The sequence below is a fragment of the Nylanderia fulva genome, unplaced genomic scaffold (genome assembly GCF_048542155.1).
Source record: "Nylanderia fulva isolate GAGA-0341 unplaced genomic scaffold, ASM4854215v1 Scaffold7, whole genome shotgun sequence".
Lineage (NCBI taxonomy): Eukaryota > Metazoa > Arthropoda > Insecta > Hymenoptera > Formicidae > Nylanderia > Nylanderia fulva.
Window position 1 is genome coordinate 292954 of NW_028190807.1, and position 15337 is coordinate 308290.

At 35.8% G+C, this 15337-nt stretch overlaps 2 protein-coding genes across 2 annotated transcripts; both read left to right on the forward strand.

The window, feature by feature from the left end:
* Positions 1 to 1135: 1135 nt before the first annotated feature.
* Positions 1136 to 6246, forward strand: LOC114940795 (innexin inx2-like). The gene is made up of 5 exons (XM_029315542.1): positions 1136 to 1316; positions 1689 to 1840; positions 3901 to 4143; positions 5043 to 5338; positions 6024 to 6246. The coding sequence occupies exons 1-5, from the start codon at positions 1136 to 1138 to the stop codon at positions 6244 to 6246; spliced, it is 1095 nt and encodes a 364-aa protein (XP_029171375.1).
* Positions 6247 to 7312: 1066 nt separating this feature from the next.
* On the forward strand, positions 7313 to 13391 carry LOC114940796 (tubulin beta-4B chain). Its single transcript, XM_029315543.1, has 5 exons — positions 7313 to 7802; positions 8456 to 8920; positions 10637 to 10941; positions 11729 to 12026; positions 12671 to 13391. Exons 1-5 carry the CDS (start codon positions 7746 to 7748, stop codon positions 12887 to 12889), a joined length of 1344 nt encoding a protein of 447 aa, XP_029171376.1. The 5' UTR covers positions 7313 to 7745; the 3' UTR covers positions 12890 to 13391.
* Positions 13392 to 15337: the final 1946 nt, after the last annotated feature.

Here is a 15337-nt window from a genome sequence, read left to right on the forward strand (position 1 = left end):
TTCGATGTGCGATAAATTAAAAATGAGAAAGACTTCGCTTTGCCTCCTCGTTCTCCTTACCTTTTCTCCTTTCCTCGCAATCCCCGGCAATTCCTTTCGAGAGGAAAAATTATAGGGGAGAACGTTACGTTCGCGCGAGAAGATTTACGAGTCTGCTCGATGCTTAAACGCGGACCAATTAGGCGGATCGAGCAGTTTTTGGCATCGTTACTCGATGATTTACGCGACGATGATAATTCTCCGGCTGTCCTTTTAACGCCACCCGTAATTTCGGATACCTGTAACTCAATCTTCGTTTTTATGAAATGCCATCGTAACGCGGTATATTCAGATTTATATGATGTTCTCTTTTTTTTTTATGCATCTCGCAGTCGTGAAACATTTAAATTGAGATGCCTAAATATATAAAGAAGAGAAAGCGAAATAAGAAGAAATGTTAATAATGCATCAGTCATTTAAATCGACCTAGTTTTGTTCAACTAGAAGTCTCCCTACTTTTTTTAATATAAATCGATCCCTCATAATATTTGGCGTAAAAAATTGCTGAGGTAAGATGACAAAAAATAAATAGTCTACGAAATAATTTAGATTGACCTTTGAATGATCTTGAAAAATTAAAAGCAATCTTAGGTTACACGAAATTATGTTCTCTTTGAAACCCTTTACAATTTGTATGTTGGAATTCTTTGTGAAACATTTCTTATTTTGCTTTATGTTTGTATATAGGATATCCGGTAATAATCATACAGTTTTATATAAAATTATGTCAAATTTAAATATAAAATATCTCGTAAACTATTTATTTTTTGCTCGCCTTAGAACTTTTATACCGATAATTGCGAGAAATCTATTTACATAAAAAAATATAGTAATTTCATTTAAAAAAAAACAAATAATCTTTGAATAACTTTCAAAAGCGCTCTTTACAAAAAGTCAGTAGCGCCATCTTCTGTTCCTCTTCAAATCAAACAACTTTTCTTTGAAATATTTTGTTATACATACAATTAAAAATAAAAAAGTTTTTAGGAGTGATCAATTAAAATGGAACACCCTATAATTGGAATTTCTTCTATTGTGCTTTGTTTCGGTAAAACTCGAGAGACAGAAGAAGACTCTAGCGATATGTGATATAACCATGCTGGACCTCTTCGCACCTATCAAATGCCTTCTGCAAGAAGAATCCGTGCGCATTGACAATGTAGTCTTCAGGCTGCACTCGCGTCTCACCGTTCTTCTACTGCTCGTTTGCACTATTCTCGTAACTGCAAAACAGTACATCGGCGAGCCGATTTCTTGCCTGACCGATGCTTCCATCGGTACAGAATTCCGCTAACCTTTTTTTAAAGAGAAAGAGTTTCGCGTATAAAAAGTTAAAAAATTTTTAAATTACAATTATTTTAAATTAAAGATTTTCAATTTAAAATATTTATATAATAGATAAATATTACATCATATACATTTATCAATATTTATTAATATAATATATATGTAAAATTAAAAAAGAAATATTAAAAACTCAGCTTTCCTTTTCTTTGCACCAAAGAGTGTGGAGATTAAAAAAATACAGTCTATGTTTCTTAAAATGATTTTTTTTTTAATTTTGCGTATTTTTATCAATTGTAATTATAATGATTGCATCGGTCAGAATTACTTCTTTTGAAGATGACAGAGATATCTCTTCCCGGCAGACAAGGATCCCGTGAATGCATATTGCTGGATCTACAGCACGTTCACGGTATCCCGACACATGAAAGGTATTCCTGGACGAGGTGTGGCGAGTGCTGGTGTGGGACAGGCCTTTCCAGATGACGAAGCCCGTCATCATCGATATTATCAGTGGGTCAGTTGAATTTAGAACGAGCTTACGAGATGTGGATAAAGAAATTTTATATATAGAGATATAGATATATATAGATAGATATGGAAATAGTTTATCGATGAACAGGTTCATTAATAGATAGTTCAAAGTCCTACATATTGAAAGATATATATACAAGGTGTCCCATAGGAAATTACTGTAACTAGCCAGCTGTCATTTTTTAATACATGCATAATTATTGAGAAAACAAAAAATTGTGTTGGAAAGAGGAAGGTCTGCAATTTTTAATGAATATAAATAAAATGTTTGTATACCAGTTTATTTTATTGATAAAAAGTAATGAAAAAAGTGCTAATAATCATATAAACTAATGAAAAATCTTTTTAACAGTGCCAGATTTAATAGCAGCTATTAAAAGGATCGTCAATAATATTAAAAATGACATGTTAGAAAAAGTTGTTACGAGTTTTCAGAAAAGAATAGAATTTTGTACAAATTCAAATGGTGCGCACTTCGAAAATATATATCATTAGTTTACATATGTGATTATTAGCACTTTTTTCATTACTTTTTATCAATAAAATAAACCGGTATACAAACATTTTATTTATACCCATTATAAACTGCAGATTTTACTCTTTTCAACACAATTTTAAAAAATAACAGTTGATTAATTTCAGTAATTTCCTCTGAGACACCCTGTATATATTAATTTATATTAATTTTACAAACTTGGGAGAGAAAGAGAAAGTTTTTTTGCCGCAGAGTTTCTTTACTTTGAGCTAATTTTTTTTTTAAATCGGAGCATCCTAAACCTAATCGAGAAACACAGAAAGTTTCCTCATCTATTTATATACTCTTTAAAGCTGAAAGCTCTCGCAAACGTCTTTACGTTCGATATAAAATATCTTTGTAAGATTTCTATCTCTGTTAGAGATACTTCCTCGAGAAAATTCTCGCCGGAGGAAAAGATCGACCTCGAAATTCGTCAAAGAGATCCTTAAATTGTTTTTCGATAGGGTACTCTGAAAAATTGAACAAGTCGAGAGAGAGAGAGAGAGAGAGAGAAAAAAAAAAGAGAGAGAGAGAGACATATACACACATACACATATACATATATCGAATCGGTCGATCGCACAAGTTTTCGTATCGAATGCATACACAAACACACACACACACACACATAAACACACACAGAGATCGACTTGCCTACCTACGCGAGATGCATGATAACGATTGCACTCCATTCCGATGGTCAGGGTACATGCAAACGTATTGCGCGGGCGTGAATGAAATCTGAAACGCGAACTGCGCGCGAATGTGAAGGAAAACGTCCGGAGGACGGAAGGCGGAAATGGAAATAGAGATCGCAGATCCGCCGTTATCCACGTCGCTTTGTATCGCACGATCTGCATCGCGAATATATCGCGAAAAGAGCGAGAAAAGTTCGCGCCTCTCCAAGAAACACACTTGTAAGTCTTCGGAAAAATGAAGGGACTAGTATTTTAAATGATAGCAAAATCTCTCTTTCTCTCTTTTCAGTCTTAAAAAATTAGAAAGAGAGAGAGAGAAAATAATGATTGCTATTTGTTAGTTTGCTATTTGGGATATGACAGTGGCTCAAAATGACAGATTCTTGGAAGTAGAAATGTCAAGACACCAATAGTTTTCGAGTTTTTTGCAAACTAAGTCTTATGGAAATTAAATATTAACAAAACCACATTTTTCGGGTAATTTCAGATAGAGTTTACTTTAATATAATTTTAATTTAAAGGCTGCTCAGTTACAAAGGTACATGATGGCAAAAATTGGAAACATCCCAAAAATGACATTTTTGTTAAAGAAAAATCGTCTTTAAATAATCCTTCATTAACAGGTGGTTCGGTAACTTTGGGACACCCTGTATAAACATTTTTACAATTCGTTTTTTCCAATAGCTCTATTAGATTTTCTCGTAAGACCTATTTTTTTCTCTTTATCCGTGAATTTATCTTTGTTATAAAAAAATAAGATCTAACTCGGATAATAAAAAAACGGAAATGAGAGAAGTAAAGGGATTTTTTTCTCGACGTTCGACGCAGGTCTGCTTCGTCCTCGGCTTACAAGCGATCCTGTTTTACGTTCCGCGCGCTTTATGGGGCATCTGGGAGAGAGGCACCGTGGGCCTCCTCTCGCGAGATCTCGCGTCTCCGTTTCTGAGAGACGTCTGGACCGAGGAGAGGAAGCGACAACTTGTCGAGTACTTCACCAAGACGAATCTGCACAGTCATAATTTCTACGCCATGCGTTTCTTCGTGTGCGAGGTCTTGAACTTTTTAAATTCGGTAGGTATATACCAAAGTTTTGCAGCTGGAGACAGAGGGTACTTAAAGATTCTCGATCAGCCGACCGGGTAGGTTGGACGAAGAGATTGTGACGTCAGAAGCGGGAAAGTTGCACAAAATAATTAATTTACTAGTACAGTTCGATATAATCCCGCGTACCTTTGCGAAGTGCGCGATCGAAACTTTCGCCGCGCAAATCCCCCTCGTCGACGTATCGCCCCAGAAAAATACACCAAATTGTTGGAAGCTTTTAACGTATTAAAAAATACAATGCCGCTTTTTCCCCGCCTGGTATTCATGATTTTGTAATGGCAAAAATCAATATTGTCTTTAAATTTTCAAAACCACTCTCACACAGAACCCAGAAGCACCATGTCTAAAATTGGTGCATAAGACATTAAGAAATTTTACGGTATGATATCCTAAATCTTAAAAATATCTTGAAGATGTCTTATGCACCAAAATTTTGGTATCTTTAAGAAATCTTATGATATGATATATCCTAAAGGCATCTTAAAGATGTCTTATGTATCAATTTTAGACATGGTGCTGTCTAGGAAATGGACACTTTGGATGATAATTTGTTACTGATAGTTGGGTCAGATATATCGATCTGTTGGGCCCGGATAGCACCATATCCAAAGTTGGTGCATAAGACATCATTAAGAAATTTTTAAGACATCTTTAAGAAATCTTATGATATGATATCCCAAAGACATCTTAAAACATTTTAAGATGTCTTATGCACCAATTTTGGTGCTAAGACATCTTTAAGAAATCTTATGATATAATATCTCAAAGGCATCTTAAAAACATATCTTGAAAATGTCATATGCACCAGTTTTGGACATGGTGTTGTCTGGGAAATTGACATTCTGGATGATACTTGTTATTGATAGTTGGGTCAGATATATCTGTTGGACCTATTTCTGGAAGGACAGTTCAGGCGATACGGGCCACTTGTGACTGCCTTCGTTACGGAGGAGAATCCTCACGACAGGGTTGATCCTATGGCGCGATTATTTCCGAAGATGACCAAGTGCACGATTCACACCTTCGGACCCGCCGGTTCCGTCCAAACCCACGACGCCTTGTGCGTCCTCCCGTTGAACGTGGTGAACGAGAAGATCTTCATCGTTCTCTGGTTCTGGCTGGTGTTTCTCGCTGGCGTCGGTTGCCTGGCGTTAATCTATAGGTATATACGTAAGTTTCGGTCGACATCTGCGCGGGAACACGCGGCGTCGGCGATATGTCACTTTGGATTACGCGATTCTGGAAATTTATTTTGCGTCGAGAGTCAAGGAGCTGCTTGAGTTACTTTTTATGCCGAACATATTGGCAGAAATCGATTTATATAAAAAAATTACCCGGGTACTCTTAAAGCAAAATTTTAAGCGTTAAACCTGGTCTATAATAGATGATTTTATCCTAAATTGACTATGAGTCGTCCTGTTTTATCGATAAAACATCATTTTCGCACACTTTTTTCTGTTTATTGGTTGGATAGAATAATAAATGCTTCTCCACAATTAAAGTACATATATAGGAACAATAAAGCGCAAATCTATCGATTTTATGTTAAGAACAAAAAAAGAAATTTTAATTTTGTAATTTAAAAAATATCTATGTAACATAAAATCCGTAGGTAGGTTCGCGTTTTATATTCTATTCAAGCAATAAAAAGAAAAGGGTGCACAAAAAAAATTACCTATTGTGAACCAGGTCTTAGGATACTCGTTTATTGACTAAAAAGTCAGCGAAGAAGAAAACACGATATGTATATGTAATTCATTACTTTTTACACAACGGGAGAAAGTTGTAATTAGAAAAATTATAATTATCTCTGGATTATTTATCGCGCGATACCTTTTTTTTTCTAGGATCATAGTTTTCTCCCAATCCTGGGCGAGAGTGTACCTTCTGCGAGGTGAAGTTCGCGTGCTCGAGAAGTCTAAGACCGAGCGTGTCGTACGAGTGTTTCACTTCGGCGATTGGTTCCTATTGCACCAACTCGCACAGAACGTCAATCCTATCGTGTATAGGGAGCTGGTTAATGAGATAGCGAAAGCCCTCGCGACCAAGAGTTTTACGGACTTTGTTTAGATCCCTTTGCTCCGACTTAAGTAGTATTACACGGAATTCGATTTACTAAGACTAGAAACTGAACAATAAAACGCTATCCTTGACAGAAATAAAAGCGTTCAATAGATATTCCGAATTCTGCTAAGCATTTAGTAATAAAAAAAAGAAATATTTAAGAAGACGGTAGTCGTTGGTTTCAATAAAGATGATTAAAAATAGCGACAATTTCTTACAAGTAGGTTGGAATTTGTTTACATAATTTTAAACTTTCTACGATTACTTTGAAAAAATGGAGTACTTTTGAGTAGTCTCTAATCTGGTCAAGATTGATTTATGCTTTCAACGCCAAACATTTTTTGTGGTAAGAATATCATAATCGGAATATTTTCTTCAGCGTTGACGTAATGTATCAAATGGAAGCGGGTTGATGTATCTCATTCTTTATAAGTACTTCGATAAAAAAAGTACAGTACTTGCAAGTATATTCAAATCTGGATCAAATATGTTCACATTTTTTATAAGTACTTATATGTACTTATAGAAATACTTTTGAGTATTTATAAGTATTTATGAGTACTTCGATAAAAAAGTACTTCAATAAAAAAGAACAGTACTTGCAGGTACATTTAAACCTGGATCAAATATATTAAAATTTTGTATGAGTACTTATGCGTACTTATGAGTACTTATAAAATATGTATACATATATGTATGTAAGAGATAGATGAATGGAAGTGTTTAGATGGATTTAAGTACTACTTACATTTCTTATACTTTCTGATATGTCATCTAAAATTTGAATAACTGTTCTAGATTCAAGTATTTCACAAAGTAAAATATATAGAATATTAATTCTTATAAGTATTATTCAATTTCTGAAAATAAAACTTGATTATTCGATTTGACTCAGATTTTTAAGTACATACTGAATAATTCTTGATCTCAATCCAAATAAAAAATTATCAATAATAACAATTAATAATAAAAATAATTAATAATAATTAAAAAATTTAATTTATTAAAATTCTCGAATTCCTTCTCGACATCTTATATATAATCGAAATCGACGAGAGAGAGAGAGAGGAAGAGTAATGAGAGAGCGGATGCAGCGGATACGAGTAGTCTTTTGTTCATCAGCGGCGCATTCAATTGTCCCCCGAAACAGAGCAGAAAGCGAGAACCGAGACGAGGAGGAAGACACGCTCGCTCTCATCGTGTATCCATGGGAACGCGAGCTGCATCTCAGCCAAATTACTCGAGTTACGATTCTTAGGGTTAGGGAGATTTCGTCGGGAATTCTAACGAATCCTCTCGTCGACGTCGAGGAAGACGACCTCTCGCACTTTCGACTCCATCCTCTTCTCTTCGGGCGCGCATCGGAATATCCGGAGGATCCGGCATTTCCAAGGTAACCGGAAACAGACGACGACCAAGTCTTCAGGATCTCGGACTTTCTCTCGTATAAACGAGAAGAGGAGATTTCGCGCCCAAGTTAAGAAAGCTAAGCAACTCAGGCAAAGATGCGCGAGATAGTACATCTCCAGGCCGGTCAATGCGGCAATCAGATTGGAGCCAAGGTACGTTTTTGGTCCTTTCAATAATTTACAGATAACCGTGACAGCCGAGAATATCGAAAATAAATATATACCTCTATAAAAGATCAATCTCATTTAATATAATCGGAGATGAAAAGGTATTGTTCATATTATGTCAATAAATCAGAGAAAAAGTACAATACATTTTTTATATTACACACAATATATAATATATTATATTTATTAATATATATATATTTTTTTATATTTTAATATATATATTATATAATAATTATATATATTTTTTAATATATATTAGATAATATTTATTGTATAAATATTTACTATATAAAAATATATAATAATTATTATACCATAAATATATTATAATATATTAATATATAGAATATTAATATACAGATATAACATTAAAATATATCTATTTGTAATATTGTATAATAAATATTAAATACATATTAATATATGTATTTAATATTTATTATATAAAAATATAAAATATATAATAAATAAAAACATATATAAAAATATATAATAAATATTATACAATAAATATATTATTATATATTTTATAATACATTTTCAATTACATACAGCGTTAAAAATAAAAAGATATTTGAAATAGAAAAATGTCTTATCGGAGACGAGAGACTTGATTTATCTCGCCTTGATTACAGTTTTGGGAGGTGATCTCGGACGAGCACGGGATCGATCCCACGGGGACGTATCACGGCGATTCGGATCTGCAGTTGGAGCGGATAAATGTCTACTACAACGAGGCTACAGGCGGGAAGTACGTGCCGCGCGCGATTCTGGTGGACCTGGAGCCCGGGACGATGGACGCGGTCCGCTCGGGGCCGTTCGGCCAGATATTCCGACCGGACAACTTCGTCTTCGGGCAGAGCGGGGCCGGCAACAACTGGGCCAAGGGCCACTACACCGAGGGCGCCGAGCTCGTCGACTCCGTTCTAGACGTCGTGCGCAAGGAGGCCGAGAGCTGCGACTGCCTCCAGGGATTCCAGCTGACGCACTCGCTCGGAGGTGGCACCGGGGCCGGCATGGGCACCCTGCTCATCTCCAAGATCCGCGAGGAATACCCCGACAGGATCATGATGACCTTCAGCGTCGTACCCTCGCCGAAGGTACGCTCTTTCATATATATTTTTTAATTTTATTAAACATGTTTATTATATTTTATTTTAACTCTTCTGTCAATGCGGACTCTTTTTTCTTTTCATTAATGTATTGGGGATTTATATTTATAAAGCACGAAATATAAAATTGATTGATATAGTTTTGGCAATATTCTTTATTTTTTATTGCATTGTAGCGCCAATTCAATAAATTAATCGAATCGAGTAAAAACACTTGAGATTTAATTAGTTTAAGTCTTCTATTAATGAACAATTTTTCGTCTTCTTATCAGTGTACGAATATTCAGATCTATGAGGCATGAAATATACAATATATACAAAAGGTTAAAATTAATTATACAGACTTACTTAGCATTATTTTTTATGTTTTATTAGAACGGGGAGCGTCAATTTAATTAAATAATTAAATTGATAAAAAAAACTTGAGATTCAATTAGTTTAATCCTTATATTAATGAACACATTTTCATCTTTTTATCAGTGTATGAATATTCATATCTATGAGGCACAAAACACAAAAGGATAAAATTAATTCATATATGCAGATTAGCAATAGTCTTAATTTTTTACTAGATCGTGTAGCGTCAATTTAATTAATTAATTAAATTGATTTTACAAAACTCGAGATTTAATCCTTGTGTTAATGAATAATTTTTTTCATTTTATCAATGTATAAGTTAACTATTCATCTCTATAAGGCATGAAATATAAAAGGATAAAATTCATTAATTAATATACAGACTTAGCAATATTTTTTATCCTTTAGTAGCGCTAAATTAATTAAATCGTTTAAACAAAACTTTGAGAGTTAATAATTAATTATAATAATATAATTATTTTATTAATAATAATTTTTCTCCTTTTTATCAATGGATAGATATTCATATCTATGAGACACGAAATAGAAAAGAATCAAATTCACTGATTGATATATAGACTTACAATTAGCAATATTCTTCATTTTTTATTAAACTGAAGCGCTAATTTAATAAATTAATTAAATTGATTAAATAAAACTTGAGATTTAATGAGTTAAAATTCTTTATCAATGCATAAGTTTCTTTTGATCAATATCGGTACCAGAATATTAACTGCGTGTTTTTGACAAGTTTGCGACAATTTCTTATAGCAGCCATTTTTTCCTTATCTTTTAGGAAGTTTTCGAATATGCGCCCTTTGTATTTTATTTTGGAGAAAAGTTTCGACACATTTAAATTTACTTTGGATATCCGTTCATCGACAGAAAGGTTAAATCCGAATTTATATTCACTCTCGTCTGGCGTCGTTTTTTATGTAAGGAATAGTTTCAGAAGCCACCCTACACATATATTATCGCACTATATCTCGGACGACTTTCGGGAATAGAATGTAAGATTGGATATTCGTGCGCGCCAAGAGTTTGCGTTTACGAATTTCCGTGTATCGGGAATCGCCGGAGGACGCATTGCGCGCACAACACAGCCAAAAGTCTCTATTACCGGAGCGGGATGTACAATGGATACAAAGAGACAAAGAGAGAGAGCTTTCTCGTCGGAAAGCAACCTTTTGTCCTTAATGGAACAATACCAACGCGATGCACGGCCGCGTACAATGCGTATAATATATGCGATACGCGATATATCTGGCCAGAAGGAGATGTCAACGCATAGTTCTACATTGCACAGTCTCACACACTCTCTCTCTCTTTCCCTTTGACGACACGTAGGTATCGGATACCGTGGTGGAGCCCTACAACTGCACGCTGTCAGTTCATCAGCTGGTGGAGAACACGGACGAGTCGTATTGCATAGACAACGAGGCCCTCTACGACATCTGCTTCAGGACCCTTAAACTGACCACGCCGACCTACGGCGACCTCAATCACCTGGTTAGCGCGACCTTGAGCGGCGTCACCACCTGCCTGAGATTCCCCGGCCAGCTAAACGCCGATCTGAGAAAGCTCGCTGTCAACATGGTCCCCTTCCCGCGACTCCACTTCTTCATCCCCGGCTTTGCCCCATTAACCTCTAGGTTCCGAATTTATTTTTTATTTCCGTAGAAAGCTGGTTTGATTGAGGAAATTTAAATTTAAAACAAAAATAGAGAGATTCTACATTAATACAAATCAATACGATTAATAGTCATTCTGTCAATGCATAAGTTTTTATTCCTATTCATCTATGTTGGTACCCGGGTATCATTTGTGTGTTTTCGACAAATTACAATTTTTTTATAGCAACTGCTAGGCATCGAACATACTTTTTAGTTATATTTCAAGAGATTTTCGAATACAAAGGCTCTTTATATTTTGTTTAAGGCGGAGAAAAGTTTAAAGTTGCTTTGGGAATCCCTAACCTTAATCTTAACTATATCCCTTTAACCTCTAGGTTCCGAATTTATTTTTCATTTCCGAAGAAAGCTGGTTCGATTAAGGAAATTTAAATTTAAAACAAAAATAGAGAAATTCTACACCGATACAAATCAGTATGATTAATTAGTCCTTCTGTCTATGCATAAGTTGTCATTCCTATTCATCAATGTTGGTATCTAGGTACCAATTATGTTTTCGATACATTACAATTTTTGTATAGCAACTGCTGGACATCAAAACATACTTTTCAGTTATATTTCAAGAGATTTCCGAATACAAAAACTTTATATTTTGTTTAAGGTAGAGAAAAATTTTTAATTGCTTTGGGGGTTCTCCTTACTCTAACCATACCCCTAACTAGTTCAGAAGGATTAATGATAGAAAAATTACTTGCTCGTGTAATTTTTCAATTGTTTTCAATTCTCTGATTTGAGAATGACGTTTCAGGGGTTCACAGCAGTATCGGGCACTCACGGTACCAGAGCTGACTCAACAGATGTTCGACGCCAAGAACATGATGGCCGCGTGCGACCCGCGACACGGTAGATACTTGACGGTGGCCGCGGTGTTTCGCGGTCGAATGTCGATGAAAGAGGTGGACGAGCAGATGCTGAACATTCAGAACAAAAATAGCAGCTATTTCGTCGAGTGGATACCCAGCAACGTGAAGACCGCCGTTTGCGACATACCACCGCGCGGCCTGAAGATGTCCGCGACTTTCATCGGCAATTCCACGGCTATTCAGGTTTGTTCGCCGATTATTATAGTTCGGAGTTTATAGAGCGAACGGAATTTCATTGTAAATCGTAAAAAAAAGAGATCAAAGTTTTATAATTGAAACTTTAGTTCAATCTAAACTTTTATCGCGATTACTTTTTTTCGCAAATCAACCTGCACTTTGCTCAGACTCTCTCGGATAACTTTGTGTAATCGTAACTTTATAAAGTAGCACAATTTTTTATAATAAAAGATATAGTTGCGACACGCACTTGATTTATAATTTTCCAACACACACAGCTTTGAAAAATGTTTGCGTTTTAGAAAAAGATTTGTCAGGCAAAATTGTAGAGTTTCAAGGAGTACATAATATGGTGAACTAGAATTGCCCTTGGGCATTTTTTCAAGATCATTTAGAGGTTAACTTAGTTTTTTCATATAAATTAATTTCTTACAAGGGTGAGATGACCAAAAAGTGAATAAAAAATGCATTGTGACCTCTAAATGACCTTAAAAACCGCCACTCGAGGACAATTTTAGGTTACGATATTATGTCTCCCTACAACTTTTGCCTTATATACATTTTACTTAAAAAAAGAAAAAACGTGACGCGTCCCTTAATCATTTAAGCTTATTTTTTAAAACGGAACGCCCTATTTGATTCTCTCGCAGGAACTGTTCAAGAGAGTATCGGAGCAATTTACGGCGATGTTCCGGCGTAAAGCATTTCTGCACTGGTACACCGGCGAAGGTATGGACGACATGGAGTTTACCGAGGCCGAGAGCAACATGAACGATCTCGTGTCCGAGTATCAGCAGTACCAGGAGGCGACCGCCGAGGAAGAGGGCGAGTTTGACGAGGAGGAAGAGGGCGAGGGCGAAGACAAGTGAAGATTCCCGTCCCATCTCCGGAAAAGGAGTGTTTATTGAGTGTTCGCGTACACCTGCCGGCTTCGCCTCTCTATCCCTCTTTTAGCTTCCTCTTTATATAGTTATATGTCGCCGTCGTCCCCGGCGTCCCGTTAGAGTGTAAAATAATATGTAGCCGAGTCAACGTCGGCCGACACCTCCGATGTTGCTGTTCCTCGTCTTTTGCATCCGCGCGTATTTCTATCCTATCGTTGAAAGTACATAAAATGAAATAATAAAAAAGGTTCTTTTACATTTTCTCTCTCGCGTAAAAAGCTCATTTCTCCTTGCATCCTCTTAATCGCGTCTACAATACGGCGAAACGAAACACCCTCTCGCGTTTGGTTTCCGGATAAGATATAATGCGAAAAAAATAAAATAAAATGTACGCGTATATGTACAAGAAATGTATCTTCGAATCATCCCGATTACTTTTAGCCTTAATTTAATTTTAAAAAATTGTTGAAACTACTGTTTCATCACATTTCCCACATTTGTAAAGAGCGAAGAACGATATATTTGCAATGTTATTGTTCATTCAGCGCATTCGTTATATTTCGCAATTAAATTTTATCTGTCTGCCCTCTATTTCCTATTTGTATTTTAATTTTATACAGTTTACCGTGTGTGTGTATATATATGTAAGCGTTTAATGCGCGTTTCGCACGATTATCTTTATTAAGCTCGCAATTTATTACGCACGCGTAACGATACGGTCCGTTTGGCCGACGCTAAAAATCGTACGATTTATTTCGGGACGCTCCATTCTTCCACGCAACCCCGGGAGCAATTCTTTTACAATCCTGGACGCCGCGATAACGCGCCGTAATAAATCGCGCCAGTGGCTCGTATACGTCACGTCCGGCATCATCGACCATTTTGCTGATGCCGATATTCTTCCAGCTGACCGTAATCTCGAGACTCGATCGAGAACGATTGTTATCGGCGATAATAATTGCATGCGCGAGAAACATGATTTAATTAAGCCGTGCGACGTCACGCATCCCTGAACGCCTCCCATCTTCGTTTTCGAATCAGTTCTACATTCATGTCCGAGAAAGAAGAATTTTATTTTATTTTCTAAATTTTATTCTCAAAATTGGAGATTACTTATGTGTAATATAAAATTTAATGACGTCAGTTTGCTATAAAAAATTGTCGAACACAATTTTGGTACCGGGTATCCATATATCGATGAAAAGGTGAAGAATTAGCCAAGTAACAAATTGACATCATTTTGACGTCTAACGACGTCAGTTTGCTATAAAAGAATTGTTGAACACAAACGGAGCGACGGCCGAACTCCGATAGGTTAGCATCACACATATCTAAACATATGCACGTATACAACACATACGCGTAAAAATGTTTTTAATATATAACTTTTTTATTAGACTTGCAATCTCACTTTTAATCGTTTATTAATAATTCTTCATATTATCCTTACCGCGTATACTATATTTCATGCACAGACAAACTGCAGAACTTTTTTATTAAATAAGTATTATTACGAACTGACACAAAGAAGCCGATAACAAAACTGTATTTTTTGATTTTTATATAATTTATATATATGTAAACATAGCTAGCGCGGTCCATTTTTATAAGTACTTTAATCGTGGAAAAGGATTTATTGATCAGTATAGTCAATAAAAAGTTATATAAAAAAAACTAAATATTCTCGCATTCGGTCGGTAAAAACATCATCCGGCATCCTCTTAATGACATCAGTTTGCTACTTGAATGTTCTAGATTGGATTACTATTCGCAAATATGATAAACGAAATCTTATTGATGGCTGTTATTCAAATCCTAAAAAATGAAACTTAATTATTGTGTATCTCAATAAATAGCAAACTGACGTCATTAAACGTCAAAATGACGTATACTTGCTACCTGGGTATTTGATCACCGACCGAAGGGTTAATAAAGGCTTTGTAATCTCTGGAGAATGTGGAGTCTTGAGACGAGAGATTGGAAACAAGCTTCTTCTCAGAGAATTATTCGTCCACACCCATCTATCTCTATCGCGAGGGCGTTTACGTAACCATGACGGAATTAAGCACATGCGAGGGGTGGATGAGAGGATCTGGACACTTTGCCGAGCAACGTGTGGTCCACGACGGGAAATGACTAATGATAATAATGCAGGCGCATTAATAAACTCGGGATTTAGATTACGCTGTTCCAGTTTCCGCTTACCGTGTTTCTCCAGATTTCGCGGCGGTCTTCCTTAATGACCCCGGTCGCAAACAACTAGGCGCAATTATATATAAGAGAGAGAGGGAAAGAAATGGCATGGCGGGGTTAAGTATCTTACGAGTAGGTTCGAATTTTCATGGTTTTAAATTCTAATTAGATTAGACAATACTGTAAAAAAACTAAGTATTTCCAAGTAGACAATGAACAAAAAATAATCGACTCTTTTGT

Coding starts and splice junctions, on each gene's coding strand:
- LOC114940795 (XM_029315542.1), top strand. CDS start 1,136: ATGCTGGACCTCTTCGCACCTATCAAATGCCTTCTGCAAGAAGAATCC. Junction 1,317..1,688: donor CCTGACCGATGCTTCCATCG/GTACAGAATTCC, acceptor TCTTCCCGGCAG/ACAAGGATCCCGTGAATGCA. Junction 1,841..3,900: donor ATCATCGATATTATCAGTGG/GTCAGTTGAATT, acceptor CGTTCGACGCAG/GTCTGCTTCGTCCTCGGCTT.
- LOC114940796 (XM_029315543.1), top strand. CDS start 7,746: ATGCGCGAGATAGTACATCTCCAGGCCGGTCAATGCGGCAATCAGATT. Junction 8,921..10,636: donor GCGTCGTACCCTCGCCGAAG/GTACGCTCTTTC, acceptor GACGACACGTAG/GTATCGGATACCGTGGTGGA. Junction 10,942..11,728: donor TTTGCCCCATTAACCTCTAG/GTTCCGAATTTA, acceptor ATGACGTTTCAG/GGGTTCACAGCAGTATCGGG.